This window comes from Prionailurus bengalensis, chromosome B3 (genome assembly GCF_016509475.1).
Source record: "Prionailurus bengalensis isolate Pbe53 chromosome B3, Fcat_Pben_1.1_paternal_pri, whole genome shotgun sequence".
Taxonomy (NCBI): Eukaryota; Metazoa; Chordata; class Mammalia; order Carnivora; family Felidae; genus Prionailurus; species Prionailurus bengalensis.
Window position 1 is genome coordinate 69367180 of NC_057355.1, and position 20643 is coordinate 69387822.

At 44.6% G+C, this 20643-nt stretch overlaps 1 protein-coding gene across 1 annotated transcript in view; it reads left to right on the forward strand.

Annotated features, from left to right (window-relative positions):
• RYR3 (ryanodine receptor 3) overlaps window positions 1–20643 on the forward strand; it is a 451654-nt gene that overhangs the window by 189509 nt on the left and 241502 nt on the right. Inside the window, exons 13-17 of the mRNA XM_043554522.1 lie at window positions 6476–6644; window positions 7993–8128; window positions 11055–11150; window positions 12918–13036; window positions 20220–20353. Of these exons, the coding sequence (XP_043410457.1) occupies window positions 6476–6644; window positions 7993–8128; window positions 11055–11150; window positions 12918–13036; window positions 20220–20353 (654 nt within the window). The remainder of the gene's footprint in view (window positions 1–6475; window positions 6645–7992; window positions 8129–11054; window positions 11151–12917; window positions 13037–20219; window positions 20354–20643) is intronic.

Below are 20643 nucleotides of genomic sequence, written 5' to 3' on the forward strand. Positions count from 1 at the left end.
ACCTGTGTGCATGATCTCCCTCCCTCTCTGTTTCTGTCTCTCTCAACAATGAATAAACATGAAAAAAACTCCCCATTTCCTCCCTTCCCCTCCCCCCTCCACAGCCCCCCCCCCACTTCAGCTCCTGGTAACCATTATTCAACCTTCCTGTGAATTTGACTGACTTAATTAGAATCTACAATATTTATCTTTTTGTGCCTTGCTTATTTCACTTAAAGTCTTCAAGATTCACTCATATTGTAGCATGTTAGAATTTCTTTCCTTTTTAAGGTTGAATAATATTACGTTGTATGCAAATACTACATTTGGTTTATCCATTCATCTATCAGTGGACATGTAGGTATGTTCAATTTTTTAAGAAACTGAAAACCTGCCTTCCAAAGTAGACACACCATTAGACACTCCACACAGAAATATATAAAGTTCCAGTTTCTCCACATCCTTATTGTCTGACTTTTGATTGTATATATTCTAGTGGATATGAAGTGGTATCCCATTATGGTTTTAATTTGCGTTTCCAAAATGACTAATGATTTTTAACATCTTTTCATGTGCTTATTCGTATCTCTTCTTTAGTAAAATGTAATCAGGGCTTTTGCCTATTTTTTTAGTTGGGTGGTTTGTCCTCACGCTGACATTTGACTTTTTTTTGTATCTTCCGGATGCATGTTTTTTATTGATTCATGATTTGCAACTGTTTTCTCTTAGTTTGTGGCTTTTCTTCTCATTTTCTTAATGCTGTCTTTTGAAGCACAAAAGGTTTAATTTTGGTGAAGTCCTATATGACATAACTTTTTTTCTGGACTGTGCTTTTGGGTGTCCCCAGAGTCACCAAGACTTTCTCCTGTGTTTTCTTCTGGAAGTTATATAATTTTAGCTCTTATAGTTAGGCCGAGGTTGCATGTTGGATCAATTTTTATACACGGTCTGAGGTAATACGAATTGAAATTTATTTTTTTAAGTGGATCCTGTAGATACCTCGTTGTCCCTGTACAATTTGCTGACAAGACCATCCTTTCCCCATCAAATTGCCTTGGCACCTTTGTCAAAAGTCAAGTGACCATAAATATAAGGGTTTATTTTTGGACCCTCAGTTCTATTCCACTGGCTTTCATACCTGTGATTATGCCAAAATGACGAGCATAGCTTTGTAGTAAGTATTGAAATCAGATACAGTGAATCCTCCAGTTTTGTACTTTTTTTGCAAAATTCTATTGGCTCTTCTGAGTCCTTTGAATTTCCATATAAATTTTAGGGTAAAGGTGTCAGTTTTTGCAAAACAGCCTGCCAGTGTTTTTATAGAGAATGCTTTGAACCTTTAGACCAATTTTGGGAGAACTTTTATCTTAATTATCCTGAGGCTTTTGATTCATAAACATAGAATGTCTCTCCATTTATTTTTCTTGAATTCCTTTCAGCAGGGTATTACAGTTTTCAGTGTTTAAGTATTGGGCTGCTTTTGTAAAATTTGTTCCTAAGTATTTTTTTTATGTTTATTTTTGAGACAGAGAGGCACAGAGTGCGAGTGGGGGAGGGACAGAGAGAGAGGGAGACAGAATCCAAAGCAGGTTTCTGACTCTGAACTGTCAGCACAGAGCCCCACGTGGGGCTTGAACTCCGTAACTATGAGATCATGACCTGAGCTATACTCAGACGCCTAACCAACTGAGCCACCCAGGTGCCCCCTAAGTATTTATTTCTGATGCTACTACAAATGGAATTATTTTCTTAATTTCTTTTCAGATTTTTCACTGCATAAATAATACTGGCATATAGAAATTGAGTTTTTAAAATATCCATCATATATCCTGTGACTTAATTGAAAATTATTATTCTGGTGGATGTGTGTGTGTGCACACGCGTGCTTTATCTACATAAAGGGTCCTATCATCTGTGAATAAAGAAAGTTTTATTTTTTCCTTTCCAATATGGATGCCCTTTCTTCCCACCCACCCCCACCACCACGTCATGACTGCACTGACTAGAACATCCACTATGATGTGAAATCAAAGTGGAAGGAACAGACATCCTTGTTTTGTTCCTGATCTTAGCAGGAGAACATTCAGTCTTTGATTATTAAATATGAAGTTAACTGTAGGGTTTTTATAAATTCCCTTTATTGGGATGAGGAAGTTCTCTTTTTATCCCTAGTTTGTTGAGAGGTTTCTTTCATCTTGAATGAGTTAGATTTTGACAGTCTTTTTTTCTTTGTCTATTGAGATGATTGTATGGTTTTTGCCCTTCATTAATACAGTTCCATTAGAAGACGTTACATTAACTGAGAATAGGGTGTTTAATTTCTCACTAGTAGGTTGACTTGTCTGTTTCTCCCTCAATTCTCAACTTTTGCTTCATATATTGTGGTCTCTGTTGTTACGTGGTTATATGTTTATAATAGGTATATCTTCCTGATAAATTGACTCTTCCATAGTTACAAAACATTTCCCTTTTTTCTCTGTGAACATATTTTATCTTCAAGTCTGTTTTGTAGAGCCACAGCAGATGCCTTATATGCAGATTATGGTTACTGTTTGCATGGTGTAAGTTCTTCAGTCCTCTTACTTGCAGCCTGTATCTTTGAATCTATAAAGTGGTCTTATAGAGAGCATACACTGAATTTTTATTTTTATGTGCTCTGACAAGTGTCCTCCTTCTATTGGTGTGTGTAATCCATTTATAGATAATGTAGTTATTCAAATTGTTGGATTTATGCCTGCCATTTTGCTGATTTTTATAGATCTCATGTTCTTTTTTCCTCTCTTCCTCTTATTGCCTTCTTTTGTGTTAAATAGATATTTTCTAGTTTACCATTTTCATTTCTTTAAGGTTTTTTGGTTTGTTTTTATTTTGCTACTGTTTTGAGTTATATTCCTAGTGATTGCTCTACGAAACTCACTCTGTTTTGGACTTCCAACACTCCACCTCGGATTAATACTAACTTACATAAAATAAAGCAACTTTGCTCCAGTATTACTTTCCTCCTCCTTGTGATAATATTGTCATGTATATTACATCCCCATATGTTATAAGCCCAGTTGTATCATTATTTTCTTATCCATTTGTGTTTTTTAAAATATAAGAACAAAAGAGAAATGAATATGTTTATACCATATTTTATATTTACTTGCACACAATTACCTTTACCAGTCCTCTTTATTCCTAGATGTGGATTCTGCTTACTGTCTGGTGTCATTTTATTTCAGCCTGAAGGGCTTCCCTTAGTCTTTCTTAGAAGGCAAGCCTGGTTGTCTTGTAAATATTTCTTACAAGTATTTGCTGATGGACCTGCTTGTGGGCTAGATGACACATTCAGAGTTCAGACAGTTTTAGGTCTGTCCTGGATTTTGCTTTCTGCTTGTTCGAAACCTCATAATCGGGCAGAGATGAGTAGATAACTAGGTCCGTCTCCAGTACTTTCTGAGCACGTGTGGCCTTGCTCATTGTCTACCCCACCTTGTTAGAACTTCTTTGGTCTGAAGCTGGAAGAAAGCATGGAAACAGCCTCAGACTGAAACACCATAGACTCCTACTGTTCTTACTGAGGCTCATTATTTAATAAATCAGTCAATCAGTCGATCAGTCTCAATTTATTGTATGGCTTTGGTCAATTTCCAGAGTCCTAAAACAATTGTTTTAGATGATTTATCCCAAGTTTATCATTATTTTGCGGGAGAGAGGATTTCCTGAGCTCCTCACTCAGCTGTTCTGGATGTTTCCCTTTCAATGGGGGACATTCTGGATTCTCCAAGCCATAAGATTTTTTTTTTTTTTTTGGAAGAAAGGAGGACTACTGAAAAACAAACCCATGCAGCAGCGAAGGGGGCTGCAAAAGCCATAGCACTTGAAATTTTCAAGAGCTGGGAAATGAAGGATAAAAAATCATTTGTGAGTAAGATTCTCCTCTCCTGTCTCTTTTGAGAAACCAACAGAACATGCTGTGTACAGTGGAAGCCAGAAGGACAGGGGGTGGCCTTCTGGGAAGAAGCACATTAAAGTTAAATTAATAGGGAAGGAAGAAGAAAGAACAATGAGGAAGAAAGGTTGGCGTTGGCTTGTGCTGTCTCATCATCCTCTGGTCAGTTGCTGGGAGCTGTCCAATAGGACAGATGAACAATGTGAGGGGTGAGGGAGTCTCAGAAATCCTGCTGACGAGTAGATATTGCCCAGCTGTCCTGAGTTTAACCTTATGATCGAAACAATACATAAATAGTTGTGTTATGGTAATAGTATGGTAAATATTCAGAATCCCTGGGATTGTACTTGAATTAAACAAAAGAAGTCCTTGGAAAGATCTGAGAAGGTAGTGGGGCAGTTGCTGAAGTAGGGAGTGAAAGATGGCTGGGATAAAGTAGGTACCATTGTAGTTAGTTCTGAATTGAGACATCATCTTGTCCCTATCCTTCTTGGTACATCTGGGCCTCCTCCCTAAGGTTCTGGAGTAGAACATGAGCGCCCTGAAGCCATTCAGAGGTCGTGTCTGTTTCCCCACTGCCGGGCATGTGGTATGTGCTCTGTTTTGAGGGAAGGGGGGGGAATCTGCCTTAGTCCAGCGGAAGACTATTATATTGAGGTGTCTCGCAAGAACAAGATAAAGCAATCAAACATTGAGAACCCACCGAAAAAATTAGACCCAGAAGGACCCTGGCAATAGTAGATAGTACCTTTCCTATTTTCCAGGGGGAAAGTGAAGCCCAAGAGGCTTAGAAGCAGGCACTCCAGATAGCACATGTTCATGGCATTGACTATAACTTGGGTTTCCCAAACCCCTGTAAGTTGCCCTTTCAAACTACAAAATGCCAGCAAACCTCTTGTATGTTTTCATCTTTATTTTAATCACACACTTTTTACTGAACTGGTGTCATTGTTTCTAGTAGACTTAAAATGTTTTTATAAAGGGGGGCGAGTGGGACTAGGGGACTCTGCAACTGGACCAAACATACTGGGGAGACTGTGTTCATTTTTCTCTGAATCGAGAACTGGAAAGTCATTCCCAATTAGGTTTTGTAGTCTCAAACCTTCACCTCATGTCCTCACAGCAGGTATACTATAATATCTCAGATAGTCATTAGCATTCCTTGAGCACCTCCACGGTCCAGAGCACACACTCATGAGAAGGATCTCCCTGCCTGTAATCCACTGGTGTTCTGTCCTTACTGCATGCACTTGTCATTTTTTTTTTATGTTTGTTTGTTTTGAGACGGGGTGGCAGGTGGGGGGGTGGGGAGAGCTCCCAACCAAGCTCCATAATGTCAGTGTAGAGCCCGATGTGGGGCTTGAACCCATGAACCATGAGATCATGACCTGAGCTGAAGTCAGATGCTTAGCCCACTGAGACACCCAGGCGCCCCAACACTTGTCATTTTTATGTACAAAATTGGAATTGTCACTTCATAAGCTGAGGGTTCTTAGGGCTTATTAAGCCTTTGCTTCAGGCCTAGATAACAGTCTTTTCTTAGCATGTGTCCAGGTTAATATATAACTAAATTCACTGTAAATTCAAGGAGAAGGCCTTAGAAATTGACCCAAGGAAAAGCCATGACGTTATTTATACCAATTCCACCAATTCCCAGTCCCCTGGGGCCATGATGCATTTACACGGGGGCTGGCTCCATTTCCCCCTTCCTCTTTTTTAGCCTTTACCTTCCAGAAGGCTCACCAGTGTACCTGCCAAGGACATGGGAAATTGAGGGCTTATTTTGCCATCTGTGGAGGTTTGTGGTCTCTCTGCATTGACAGGATTTAATAACAAGACTTTTTGAAAAATTATGACAGAGTCAGAAACACAGATTCAGGATAGAAGGATCACAACAGAGAAAGAGCGATGGTGGGGAGGGTAACACTGAGGAGGGAGAGGGACATGAAGACAGAAGGAGAGAAGGATGTCACAAGATGGGGGCGGGGTTGTTGAGAATGAGGACGGAGGGCACACAGAGGAAGTCCGAAGGAGATAACAAATGAGGAAGGGGGAGCTGGTGTGTGAGTGCACATGCATAAAACCTATAAGAGAAAAACACATGCAGAGACATGAAAAATGTGCAGATAGAGAGATACATGGAGAGAGAAGACAAAAATACAGATGGAGGGAGAGACCCAGTGATAGAAGCCCTTCTGCCCCTATGTTTACCCTATTCCAAGAAGAATCTGTGATAGTTCCAAACAACCATGAGTGAATAAGTTTATGATTTTTAAATCTGTTTTTACTTTTAAAAATGAAAAAGTGTGGCAGACGGCTACAGGTCATTTCCCTTTATTTATGAAATGGCCTGAAAATCAAAGCAGGCATTTTCTTCCGTTGTCTGTTGGTTGGCAACTGCCAGTTTGTGGTCATTCCCTGAGTGACTGCTGCAGGAAGCCGTGCGCTGCGCCCCATGTGGGGCAGGTAAGAGCCAGGATCTGGCGGGTGCTTGTCAGGGACACTGCCTGAAGGCCCGTATCTGAGCCACGTCCACGTCCGTGTCCGTCTTGTGTTCTTTAGTGGAAACAATCGTACGGCGGCCCCCATCACCCTGCCGATAGAAGAGGTCCTGCAGACCTTACAGGACCTGATCGCCTACTTCCAGCCCCCAGAGGAGGAGATGCAACACGAAGACAAACAGAACAAGCTCCGCTCACTTAAGAACAGACAGAATCTTTTCAAGGAAGAAGTAAGTCTAGAAAATTGAACATCGCGATTCTCTTTGCGTCCGCCACTAAAACATCCCTGTGATTGCATTTGAGCCTTGTGTGCATGCATGCACGTAGTTATGAAAGAACAAGAAAGGAAGGAAGCTGGGAAGAAAAGGATTAAATAGAAGCCAACCTTCCCTGTCCATCGCACCGGGTTACACTACCAATGTACGTTGTAACCGTGCACATTGGCACACTCAAACCAAACTGTATTTGAGAGCTTTGTTGCCACAGTGCATGTGTGTATCCCAAATCTATTGTTACTAAACCTCAACTGTTAGAGCATGCCATTGGCTGTGATTCCCAAGTTTTGGAAGATGTTAGAATTACCTAGAAAACCTGTTTGAAAAAATACACATGGCCAGGTTCTGCCACTTTGGAAATGACTGAGGAGCTGGTTTGAAAGGTAACAAGTAAAGAGCCAGGTCTGACTTAGAACCTGAGCATCTGAGTCACCAGAGATGGGACCTGGATGCAAGGAAAAACAAACCTGGGACTTGGCAGGGGCTCTGGCTCGGGTTCTGCCTCCGTCCTTGGTTAGGCGGGACCTTAGGTCACATGCCTTCTTTGAACACTGACGTGATGATTTGGCAGTAAGAGGCCATGGTCGCCCTCCTGCCGGGCCCCCATTCCCAGGGACAGGGCTTATCCCTTGGGCATTTCCAAAGTCATTGGCCTGGAATATAAGACTGGCCCTGCTCAGTCTTCTGATCCAAGCAGACTGGCTTTGGGGACATTACGCCTGAAAGGCTACGGAAACTGTATGTCTTTAAGAACAACTAGGCACAGATGTTTTCACTGGGCGGCATAGTATTGTAATGTAGAAGAAAAGTAGTTAAAAATCCACTGTGATTTTATTGTCTCTTAACCCTACCCTTTTGCCAGGGGGAGAGGGAGGAAGCAAGCATGGTTTTCTTTGTGCATCTGAATGGAACTTCCTGAACTCACTTGACATTTGACAGGAAAATAAGAACTATACGTAGGGCTGTTTCTGGGTGAGTCAGAACTATTTCCCACCAGACACAGAGCAAGCTTTTGTGAGAGTCATTCACGCTCCCTCTTGTGATAGGTCCTTAGATTGAGATAATCACATGGGGGCAAACCTGCCACGAGGAAACCGCTAACTCATGCTCCAAATGGATGCCCCGTGTGTCTCAGAGGCATAAGAATGTGTACATTTTGTTTTTAGGGGGAAAAAAAGATCGTGAAGGTCTGTTAGCACATTAGCATTACGAGCTTTAAAAGGTGAATGATGTGGGAGGGAAAAGAACAAAAGGCTCCTGCTTTCTCAGGGGCTTTCACTCTTTCCCCCACTCTCCTCCGCAGGGAATGTTGGCCCTTGTGTTAAACTGCATCGATCGCTTAAACATCTACAACAGCGTGGCGCACTTTGCAGGAATTGCAAGGGAGGAGAGTGGCATGGCTTGGAAAGAGATCCTGCGCCTGCTATACAAACTGCTGGGTAAGCACACCCCCGGAGCCTCTCGCTGGGAGGATTTCCAAGGGTGTCTGTGCAAGATCGCCGATCCGGCCTCACTCCTTGGACACCTTTTGTTAACCGGTTGATTCCAGCCCAGCACTGTTAGTTCTGTTCGCCAGCAACTTACAGTACTTTCCACACTTAGAGCAAGAAGGCAGCAGCGAGTGGAAGGGGATTGTGATCAGCCCAGCCAAAACTACCTGTACAACCGTTGACGGTCATTACTCTCTCCGAACCTCAGTCCCTCCTCTTTTTTTTTTTAATAGTTGATTTATTTATTTAGAGAGCACGCATGCACGGGAGGGGCAGAGAGAGAGAGAACACACATGCGCACACAGGCACATGGGGAGGGAGAGAGGGAGGGAGAAAATCCCAAGCAGGCTCCTTGCTGTCAGTGCAGAGCCTGACCTGGGGCTCAATCCTAGGAACTGTGAGATCATGACGTGAGCCAGAAACCAAGAGACACTTAACCGACTGAGCCACCCGGGTGCCCCCAGTCCTTCCTCTTTAAAATGAGGGGGTGCGTCTGTGTGGCTCAGTCCGTTAAGTGTCTGACTTCAGCTCAGGTCGTGATCTTGTGGTTTGTGAGTTTAGGCCCCACATCGGGCTCTGTGCTGACAGCTCAGAGCCTGGAGCCTGCTTGAGATTCTGTGTCTCCCTCTGTCTTTCTGCCTCTTCCCCACTCACACTCTGTCTCTCTCTCCTTCAAAAGTAAATAAACATTAAAAAAATTTTTTTAAATTTTTTTTTAACATTTTATTTATTTTTGAGACAGGGAGAGACAGAGCATGAACAGGGGAGGGTCAGAGAGAGGGAGACACAGAATCTGAAACAGGCTCCAGACTCTGACCTGTCAGCACAGAGCCCGACACGGGGCTCGAACTCACGGACCGCGAGATCATGACCTGATCCGAAGGCGGCCGCTTAACCGACTGAGCCACCCGGGGGCCCCTAAAAAATTTTTTTAAATAAAATGAGGGAACAAGACTAGAATATGTTTGCAGTGCATTCCACTTTTAGACTCGGGCACTTGTCACTCTTTTCAGCTCCCTGACCTGTCCCTGACCTCTTGTTGGTTGGTCGTGATTCCTGCCACTTTGGCCTGTTCGTTATTTCATTTGGGGGGGGGGGGGGGAGGGAGGGGAGACAAAGGCGGGGAGTAAGGAGGTTCGGCGCCCAGCCTTTCTTCTCACAACACCAGTGGGGGTGATGTCCTGGGGCCTGCTCTAACCAGTGCCACCACAGGGCCCAGCCAGCAAGCTACAGGAGGAAGGCAGTGGAAGACAGTATCTGCCAGTATGGGAAGGTAGCCACCTGTAGTTGCTTGGAGATGGTGACAAGGCAGCATTTGGGGGTTTGCTCACAAGTGTATGTCCCGTTAGAGAAAGTCCATAGAAAGTTGAGCGGGCCAGAGGGGAACCAGCAACGTCAGGTTGGACCCATTCTCGATGTCGAGGGTCAGGCTGATTGGACTACCACCATTCTGTGTGACGTTGTGAAGTCCCTTCCAACTCTAATACTTTCTACCGGTATGCTCAAACTCAACAGCAATTATACAAAAACAAGCAGTTATTGAGCTTTTCTGCCAAGCAGTAGAATATCTTTTTGATCCGCCCAACAACACCTTCAGGTGTAGGCACTGTTAACCGTTTAGTCATGAATCCGAAGAAACTGATGCTCACAAAGTCGTAACGTACCCAAGGTCATACATGTAGTATGGGAAGGAACTACGGTGTGAGGCCGCCTGACTCCAGCACCCTGTGCCTAACCCCTTTGCTGCTGCAGACCTGAAAGTGGTTTGGGGGGTCAGACTCAATCCAGCCCTCCTCTGACTATGGAGGTACAAAGCAGAGGTCCTCAGGAAGACTTTTCCCTCATCCAGGTATCTTTGAAGCATCTGTGAAACCTGTCTTTGAAAACCAACAGCATGAAGAGCATGGGACCAGTGGTTTAGGTGGATTCATTGCAGAGGCCTGTGGAGGGAAGGTTGCTTGGTCTAGTTTAGTGAAAATCTCCTGACAGCATATTCTCTCCCACCCTTAGCAATGTTCTCTACCAGTGGTTCTCAACTTGGAGCAGGCATCAGAATCAGCTGGAGGGCTGGTTAAAACAGTCTCATCCCCAGAGTTTCTGAATCCTTAGATCTGGGATAAGGTCAGAGAATTTGCATTTCTAACAAGTTCTCAGGTAAAGCATTCTGGCCTCCACAGACCACACTTTGGGAACCCTCATCATATGCTAATGTGTTTTAGGTATTTTAGAGTTTCCTGTTTTGCAGTTATTGGCCTGTTTGTTTATTTTTAAAATATTTTTTAAATGTTTATTTTTTGAGAGAGACAGAGAGTGAGCGGGGGAGGGGCAGAGAGAGAGGGAGACACAAAATCCGAAGCAGGCTCCAGGCTCTGAGCTGTCAGCACAGTGCCCGAGGCGGGGCTCAAACTCACGAACGGTGAGATCATGACCTGAGCTGAAGTCGGACACTCAAGGGACTGAGCCACCCAGGCGCCCTTGCCTGTTTGTTTCACCTACCTTTCCAGCTGTTTCACTGGGATGCCTCCCTTTAGCATTGAAAAATAGCAACTCTGTAGCTGGGTTTAAGAAAACAGTGCAAAGAATGGAGTTCTTAAACCAGTAACCAAGCAGGTATCTGCTGCTGTGTTCCCACTGCTCTGTTCCCAGCAAGTAGGCAGGTGCTTGGTACATAGATTCTCTGGAATAGTTGAGTGAATGGTAGATTTTCACTTTGCTAAGTATACGAACAATTGTATCAAAGGGCTTGGAAGGGGAAGATGGTTACACACAGTTCCTTTTTGTTGCTAAGCAGGTGCTGTGCTTAACAGTTTCCCAAGTTCTTATGCCCATCCTCCTGCCCTTTAACCTACATGTTCCAATGTGTCCTTGTTTGCAGCTGCTCTCATTCGTGGAAACAGAAACAACTGTGCTCAATTCTCTAATAACCTTGATTGGCTAATCAGCAAATTGGATAGACTAGAATCTTCCTCAGGTAAGTGTTGACAGGAAACCACTGAAGAAGGTGGGGTTTTTCTTTCTGGAAAAAAAAAAAAAAAAGTTGTATCTTTGAATAATTCTGTTTTCCCACTGAGGTGTAAGCAACCCTCAAGTGATTACTTCAACAAAGAGAAGGTCCTGAATCTTCCTGGTGCTGCTGTGACTTTATTTAACCACTCTAACCCAGACTTCAATGATTTCCTTTTCTGTTTCACTTTTCACTTTGTGTGTTTATCTCCATCCCCTGGATCCTTTCATTGCCCCCCACCCAGGCAGTGGTCTCCTACCTGCTGCTTGCAGTTCTTTTCCTTGGGCTTCTAAACCCTCTCTGAACATGCTTATCCTGTTGTGGTTAGAAGCAGACTGAAGGATGACATGGATAGGAGGAAATGAGGGTCCTCCGTCCCACTAAGTCACCCTTGACATCTATCTATAATGCTTCTTGATGACTCACAGAGAATTTGAGCCAAGAGAATGGTTGTTGTTGGTAAGTTTAGTGACTGGGCTGTGAAGCTCAACCATTGGCTTCCTCAGTGGTGAGAGAACATGACAGCTGCAGACCCCTCTCTGGAAAGCTAAAAGGTTTTGATGCTTTTTTCATTGTCCAGAGGTGGCCTGAACTTGGACAGGCCAAAGTAAGGCTCCCCTAAGGTCTATCCACCTACACCTATGTATTCTCAAGCCCCTGTTTTTTCTTCAGTGCCTCCTCCATGGGCCATATTACATTTCATAATAATTTATGAAAACCTTGAGAAAACCAGAACCAAGGGGAGTGTTTTCAATAAAACCAATAAAGATACTGGCCAACTACTTCCCTTACATTTTCATCACGGTGTGTTACCCTTGCAGGTGCCAGGTTGCAGGGGCACCAGTTAGTGTTTCTTAAACCTTCCCTTCACAGAGAAAACCATCCAGTGTGCTGAGTAAAGAGGCAAAGGTAAACTTTATTTAGTGAGTTTATAGTTTGCTTGGTACACCAGTACATCTAAAATGAAAATACTTTCTGGGGTGGTTCCTAGAAAAACTCTTAGGCGAGGAACACTTACAATATTTTCTAAATTACTTGGAAGGACCTCTAGAATTGATACTAAACTGGGCATCCACCATTTTAATTAAGTATTGCTTGGTCTGACCAAGTGAAGAATTCCATTTTACCGCTGCTCCTCTACAGTTTTTTCTTTTTTTAACTGAAGTGTAACCAACATACAGTATTCTGTTAGTTTCAGGTGTACAATATAGTGATTCAGCAATTCTGTAAATTACCCAGTGTTCATCATAAGTGTGCTCTTAATCCCCTTGACCTGATTTCACCCACCCCCCACCCACCTCCCCTCTGGTAACCACCAGTTTGCTCTCTGTATTTGAGTCTGTTCTGTCTCTTGTTTTCTTTGTTTTGTTTCTTAAATTCCACACATGGGTGCAATCATATAGTATTTGTCGTTCTCTGACTTACTTAACTTGCTGCTTCTCTGTATCTTGACATAGAAGGATCATGTCTTTGTCTAAGAAGGAGGAAGGTGAGGTTAGTGCCTAAGGAAATATCCTCTCTAAATCACAGACTTCTTAGGCCCCAGAGGCTCCTGAAGTCTACCAGAGATGGCTACAGTCTTTCTTCTGGCTGGAAATACTTAATACATTCAAGGAGCTGATAATATTCTGTCCCCTCAGGATGGTCCTTTCACTTATAATTCAGGTTTCTGAAGTACGGTCGGTTCTGCAGGTTCTCTTTAACATCCACACGATTTTTGTGGCATTTATACAGGTATCTTGGAAGTTTTGCACTGCATCTTGACTGAAAGCCCAGAAGCCTTAACTCTGATAGCAGAGGGCCACATCAAGTCTATCATCTCCCTGTTGGATAAGCATGGGCGGAATCACAAGGTGGGTACCAGAAAGAAGAACCCGAACAGGGATGGGCTTCTCCTGCTGCTTAATCACCAGTGTGTGTTACTGAGAGCATGTTGACTAGTCTCTTTCTTGGCTCTGATTTGAGGGTAGGGAAAAGAAAAACACCTTGGGAAACTGAGGTTCTGAAAGACACTTCCTGCCCTAGGAGCACACTCCAAGACAGACTGTCACACTGGGTCTTGGAGGTCCTCTCTCTCTTCCCACCAGCTTCGCAAGCCCAGCTCATCCATCACCTTCAGCCCTGAACATGGAGCCGACCGCATAAGGTGCTGGGCTGGGGTGAGTGCAAGACCTACCCTGGGGTCTAGGAACTTAGTAGTGGAACAGCTAATACCAAGCTGTAGAAAGAAGATACACAAAAATCAGATCAAAATAGCATAGAAAGTCTTGGCAACTGGCTTGTTATTAAATGAAATCAGATTTACCCTGAGCCGCACCAAGCGAAGGAAGTGAATCTACTTTTTTGCTCATGAGCAAGCAAGAGCACAGATACAAAACAGCTGTGTGCTTTGGGGCCTCATTTATATCATCTGCGCAATGGAGACAGTGCTACCTCATTTGCTAAGGTAGAAAGCTCCATCAGTTTTTTAGGGGTCTTAAAGTTCTGTCATCTCTGTTTTTATGGAATCATGTGTTGAAGACACCCGATTTGCAGGGAAAGTCTATTAAAATATGCTTTTTCCTGACTCTTCAACATCAGCCCTGTGGATGGGGATTTCCTGCCCTAATTAGTGAGCAGGCAGGTACCCCAAGGCCGAGAGGGTGTATTTCAAGAGCAGATGACATGAGCGGCCACGATTGTGCTCCTGCAGTGACGAAAACTGAGCTTGGTCACTGGCCCTCTGTGTTCATCATCATTGGGGGGCGCTGCTTATTTGAGACACGTTTCAGGGGGTCCGGGAGAACAAGGCTCAGCAGCATTGCTTAGCTGTGCCTTCCTTAGGAAGCAGAAAAGCCATGGTCCTTAGCATCTGTGAAATGGCTTGGCAAAGAAGAGAAAGAAATATGTGGGGCCTGGAATTGCTTTCCCAAATGGGGTAGATCAAAAGCAGGCATGAGGCTCCAGCGTCAGACCAGCGTCTGTATGCTCCGACATGTTCTCTCATGTCAGCAAAGCATAATAAGAGTAATTGATAAGCACCCAGGAAACACATGGTCTGGGCCATGAGCTACATGCAGATGTCAGGAAGAGCCCTTTGGCTAGAGAAAAGCTGCTGTTGTTTCGTTGCTCCTGGGTCATCTTTATGGTCAGACCACATAACGCACTTCACGAATAACCAGCTTTGTTATGGCTTCTTTCAGCCAAGAGCTACAGAGCATTTAATGGATGTCGCTTGGTGGCGAGTTGATGACTATTCTGCCCATTCCACAGTTGAGAAATCTGAGGCCAGAAAGCTGAAGGACTTTGCTACAAATCACTACCTGCTCTGATAGGTTACCCGAGTGTAGTAGCAGGGCGGTCTTTAATCTTTGGGAGCCAAGGCACTGAGAAATTCCGGCAATGTTAGAAAAGTTCAGGCAGTATGTTCCCGGTACATAAAAGCCTCCTCAAGGATATCCCTTTTTTTGTCTCTTGATAGATTTTTGGATGAAGGTTGGTTTGCCATGAATTCAGGCCTTCCCTTAGAAATTATCTGGATAACTTTTATTTCCAAAGAGAAATCTGTCTCAAATCATCAATAAAGCTATCACAAATAGAGCTATTTGTGGTAGCTTTATAAAGAATGTGCAGAGTGAAGGCCAGACTTCTGCTGTGACGTTTTCTTTTTGCTTGGAAAATGTCAAGGTAATGTTTTGCTCTCCATGCTGCTCTTTTTTTCTCCAGTCGTGGGTTTTCACATGTCTCTGATCTATTCACTTAGTTTTCCATGAAGATAGTGGCTGAAAATACATAGAATTAAAAAAAATGTTTTAATGTTTATTTATTTTTGAGAGAGACCGTGTGAGCAGGGGAGGGGCACAGAGAGAGGGAGACACAGAACCCAAAGCAGGGTCCAGGCTCTGAGCTGTCAGCACAGAGCGCGACGCGGGACCCAAACCCATGAACCGCGAGATCATGACCCGAGCCAAAGACGGACGCTTAACTGACTGAGCCACCCAGGTACCCCAGAAAATACATAGAATTTTAGAAGCACAAAGCACCTCACAGCTCTCCCAATAATAGCAACAGTAATTATGGCAACAACGATAGCTAACATTTGTTGTGCATTTGACAAATGCAAGGTGCTGTCCTCCACATTCCCATGCATTTTCTTTGTCCTCAGTATGACCCCATGATGTAGCATTGTTATTTCCACTTGTCAGTGGCAGAAACAAGGCTGACACGTGGGCCCTGACATGTTAAGCCACGTGCCAGAGGCCACACAACTCGTTCACGACAGCCCAGGACCAGACTTTGAGTCTCCCCCTCAGCATTTAATATTCTTTCCAGTGTTTCTCAAACTGCCGTCTGTGAACATGTTCTTGGGGTCCACGTGTTCCGGGAGAATATTTTTAATTGCACGTTCTTATTTTTATAGTTCTCTAAAAACAAAACTGCACAGCGAAGAATTCATAATTAGAAGGCATTTTTAGACCAGTCAAGGTTTCTGAGACTGGAGTTTGCACTCCCCTGTGGGCCCATCTGTGGTCTTCAGGGTCATGACATTTTTCTTTAAAAAAAAAAAAAAAAAACGTTTGTACATCTCATGGGTTTGATGAACCCCTTTTTGTATTGTTCCAGCTCTAATCACAGGTTTAGGATGGGAGTAGATACAGTGGTGGCAGTAATTAATGCCGCCTCTAAGATTTTTCACTTGTTAGCTCTCTCCCTGACGTGGAAAGCATTGCCACTCATCTAAAGCATGATCCAATGGAGGTCAGAAAGTTCGAGGGAAAGAACACAATCTCTGGAGTGAAAAGACCATTCTCCGAATGCTCTCTGCCCCTCGACCTCTTAGTGCCTTGACTCGTGCTGAAATCTCCCCATCTCCTCACTTCTTAGTTTTCCAGCACCCATGAAAAATTCTGTCTGCCCTTCAAAACTTACTCAAATGCCACTCCTCCTTGAAGTCTTCTTTTTTTTTTTTAATGTTTATCTTGAGAGAGAGCAAGTGAGAGAGTGTGAGCAGGGGAGGGGCAGAGAGACGAGGGGAGAGAGAGAGAGAGAAAGAGAGAATCCCAAGCAGACTCCACACTGTCAGTGCAGAGCCCGACGTGGCGCTCAAACCCACAAACCGTGAGATCGTGACCAGAGCCGGAGTCGAGAGCCTGACGTTCCACCATTTGAGCCACTCAGGTGCCCTGAGGAAACTTTCTCTGATACCAGTTGGATGTGATCTCCTCTCCTCCATCCTTCTACCACTAGCCCTCCATTCCTTGGTGGTTCTGCTTCACCTATCACTGTAGTCATGTTTGCACAGAGATTGCTCTCACAGACGCTACGTTCCTTCAGGGCAGGGACCGACTTTTCATTCCTCACAGTGCCAAGCTCATACATTACACACAGCAGGCATTTAATACGTGTTTGTTGAGGGTGTCCTAAATGAATAAAAGCAATGAATGCAGCCAGAATACATTCCCATCTCACCTTGGGTGGAAGCTCACCCATATGGACGGGCCTTGTCTCATCCAACAGATGGCTGGCTTATCAGAGCTAAGAAACACACTATGTTAGTAGCACTGGTTTTTCTTGTTTGGTGAAAAGAACAATTGGAACATTTTAAGTCGCCCTCTAATTTTCCCATGGACTAAGCATCTAATAATAAAAATAAAATCTGCCCTTTTTACTTGCCCCCAAGCCTATCTTATGCCAAACCTCCTCAGTAGTCACAAATACGTTTTATTTTTATGAGGATTTCGAGCCCCCAATGAGAAATATATATCGTAAAATGTAACAACTTTGGTCCCAAAAAAGGAGACACCAGAATTGGAGGTTTGGCCTGGGTTATGGGGAAGATAGAACACAGGGAAGCATACCATTAACTCCCACATAGTTGCTATAGTAGCTCCATGAAATTATCTCTGAGCCCCCGGGCAGCCAAGGCAATAGAGAAGCCTTTCTAGAAACCCAGTTTGCCTCTGCAGCAAGAAAAAAAAAAATCTGTTCCTCAGGGGCTTCAAAAATCTTCATTTTTCAAATACAGGACTCAATAAGAAGAATCACAGAATAAGTACCATTAGCATTTTTACAGCTTTTATACAGAATAATTACATTTTAGCATGGAGCTGTTTTTATAGATACAAGCTGAAGGGCAAAATGCAACAGCCAACTGATGTTTCCATGGATATACGATAGGTGTTTATTTTTGAAGGAGAATTTCCACATAAGCCTCTGTTTGGGGGTAGAGACTAGTGGAAATAAAAAGCAGACGGAGAGGATCTTGAATGATATGTGGGGTCTGAAAAGGAGGACAGCCAGAAGCCAATGACCTCCACAACACGAGCCAAGGACAGTCTCCAGTTGGGCCAGTGTATAGATTAGAGAAGCCTAACTCCTATGACAGCCCAGATTCTTACTAGGAAGATTTATCTTTGCTCCCATCACCACCCTAGGCCAGTCAGTGGGAGGGCTTCAGGCTATGTGGCCACTCAGGGGAGACATGAGTTCCTTCCATCTCAAGGCTTCGCAGAAGGCAGTGTGCTTTACTCCTTGTGCTCAAATGAAGACTCTCAGCTGGTGAGTCTGGTGTGGGGAGGAGTGGAGGGGAACAGAGGAAGTGGTCCTAAACACCTGCATTTCTGGCAAGTTGCTAGGTGATGCCCTTGTCATCTTCCCCGGGACCCCTACTTCTGGCTGGGAGGAGAGTGTGAGTGCGCAGAGGACTGTGTAGAAGATTTTTAGGGACCAGGCCTGAAAGCCATGTAGGTCATGTCCATCTGCTTTCCATTGCCCACAACTCAGTCACATGACCCCACACACTGCAGGGGTAGGCTGGGAAGTGGGGCCTCTGTGGGCTGTGGAGTAGAAGGAATTGGAGCTTGGTGACTGCTCGTCTGTGCCTGCCACATCTAGCCACATTTCTCAGAGGCCACGAAAATACTCCCTCTCCCTAAGTACAGATGACCTCCAGGCACAATGCTTGTGGGTCCCCTGTGGTGGGCTGGCCTTGTCTACGTTCCCGTCACCTTGACAGGAACCCACTTAAACCTTTTCATATAGGCAGTCTGGCCACGTTGCCCTGTTTTACCCCAAGAAAGGCCTGCTAAAACAAAGCCTGAACAAGTCAGCCCTGTTGCTTTCTGGCATTGTTTATTTAAAAGTGAGACATTATATTAGGCAGGTCCTTCTCACAGAGCCTTTTTTCTCCTTGCTCTTCCTGCTGGATGTGAATTAAGCTCTGCTGTCCCTCTAGCTATGACAGCAAGGCTCCCGCAGCCGTCACTCGAAGGCAAAACCGATGAAAATGTCTGATAGGCTGGATGATAAGTATTTAATTTCCTGGCCATCTATGGCTCTTTCCTTAGAATGAGAAATTATCCCCTGGATTTCCAGTTCCACAGTCGATATGTTTCACAGAGTGGGAATGGTAAGAGTTCTCCATTAAACTGCCTTTGGGATTCTTTTCTGCTTGTCCCATAAATGTGCTTTGTATTTATCTGGAACGAAACTGACATTCAGGGAGTCAGGTAGAAAATTGGTTTGTGAGAATTATGGATACTAATGCCAACAACCTGAATTCATCCAACCCCACTAAGCATCGAGTCTTAGTGGCCACTTTGAAAGACTGAAATGTGGCTGCCACAATCTTGTCGGTTATTGTTTATCAACTGCCATTTGCACACACCTCCCTGTAGGGGGGACAGGGGAGAGCAGTGCCTGGCCCAGAACAGTTTCCTCTGTCGATCTAGGCACACAAAATCTGAATGAGAGAGGATGCGGCACAAGGAGACCGTGGCTAGGAAGCCAGGGGCTGGGTTCCCACTTCCCACGCAGCTGGAAAATGAAGAGGTGCAGAGGTGGCTTGGTGGCTGGTCTCATAGGTTCAGGGAACACTTGGGCTCTGGAAGGTTTGCTCTCACTCTAGGAGAGAAGGAGAGCGGGTGAAAGGTTGTTGAATACCATTAGTAGGAATAGAAGTGTCTCTTAACGAACTTTGAGGATATCACAGCAGGAGACCCAGGAACTGAAATCTGCCCTACTGTGTTCTCTACTGACCTATGTGAGGTTCCCCAAGCCTGCTGCCTGTGAGGGACCTTGGTCAAATGGAAAGCTGAGTGCTGTTAGATAACAAAAATTCAAGGAGATTTTAAAGACCTGATTAGCTTTGTTAATCGATTCATGAATCGGGCAGCAACCCATCTAGCAGTAGAGGGGAGCTCCATAGGGCTACAGGAAAGGAAAGTCTTTGAAAGGAAGAGAGGAGGTTGGGGGAAAAGGAAATTGCTAGGAAAGAATCCATTTTTTTTAGGCAAGGTCACCCTCCTATTGGGAACAGAAGGGATCTATCAGTCAATTTCCTATTGCTGACCGGGAAATCCCCATACTGACTGGTTAAAGGTTACATTCCTAGGGGTTTGAAACTACAATTAGATTAGGTATTAAGTCTTGGCTTACTGACTTGGGACCTTAACCCAAGTGATGCCATTTGGGGCCTGTGGCTTTCTCTTTAACAGCACCTTTCATGAAGAGCTATGAGTCCCTACTGATCATAGTGCAGGGGGTTTCCAAGGCTGGGCGGGAGCATAAACTTAGCCTCGATGCCAATGAAGGACCTTCCAGGTCCTTCTGGGTCCATGCCCCATTCATGCACGACTCCCAAGAGGGTGTCAGGCCTGGATTTTGTGCTCCAGATGCCTCATCTGACCCTAGTCCTGCCATGGCTGGATATTAACCCAGATAGTCTGTCTTCACAGCCCATACTCCCACCTGTTTTCACAGAACAGTGATCACAGGTCACATGCATAGTTGAGAGGGAAGGGGCCTAAGGTGAGGGCAGAGGGGCTAGAAGGAACCCAGCTTCGTGTCCCCCAGGGGCAGCAGGCTCCAGCATTGCTCACTGATTTTCCTGGTGAGGAAGGTGTGGTGGCCTTGACTCTGAATAGGTCCCCCCACCTGCCACCAGCCTCCCCTCACCACTTCACAAGGCCCGCTTCCTTCCTATGTCTTGGCAATCAGGTCCTGCCCACTGTGCCCTCCAGATGGTCCTAAGGCTTTGTGGGTTGTATCCTGCTGCAGGTTCTGGATGTGCTGTGCTCCCTCTGTCTCTGCAATGGGGTCGCTGTGAGAGCCAACCAGAATCTGATTTGTGACAACTTGCTGCCCCGGAGAAACCTGCTCCTGCAGACACGGCTGATTAATGACGTGACAAGGTGAGGCCACTATCATCATGCCACAGTGTCCATCTTGTTTCCAGACAGGAAAGGAAGTGGGCTGATCTGAACTCTAAGGCTGCGTCCCCATGGTTTCCATGGCGAAGCGGGCACATAAGATGAGACTGGGCAGATGTGTACTTTTTCAGGGCCCTGTACACCAGCCCTTTTCACAGGGTTTTAAACGTTTCCCCTGAAGTAGCCGACAGTGGAGAGTATGTGTTCCACCTGAGGGCCAGAGCATTTAACCCACAGTGGTCTACCATGTTTCATGTTACAGTTAAGTACAG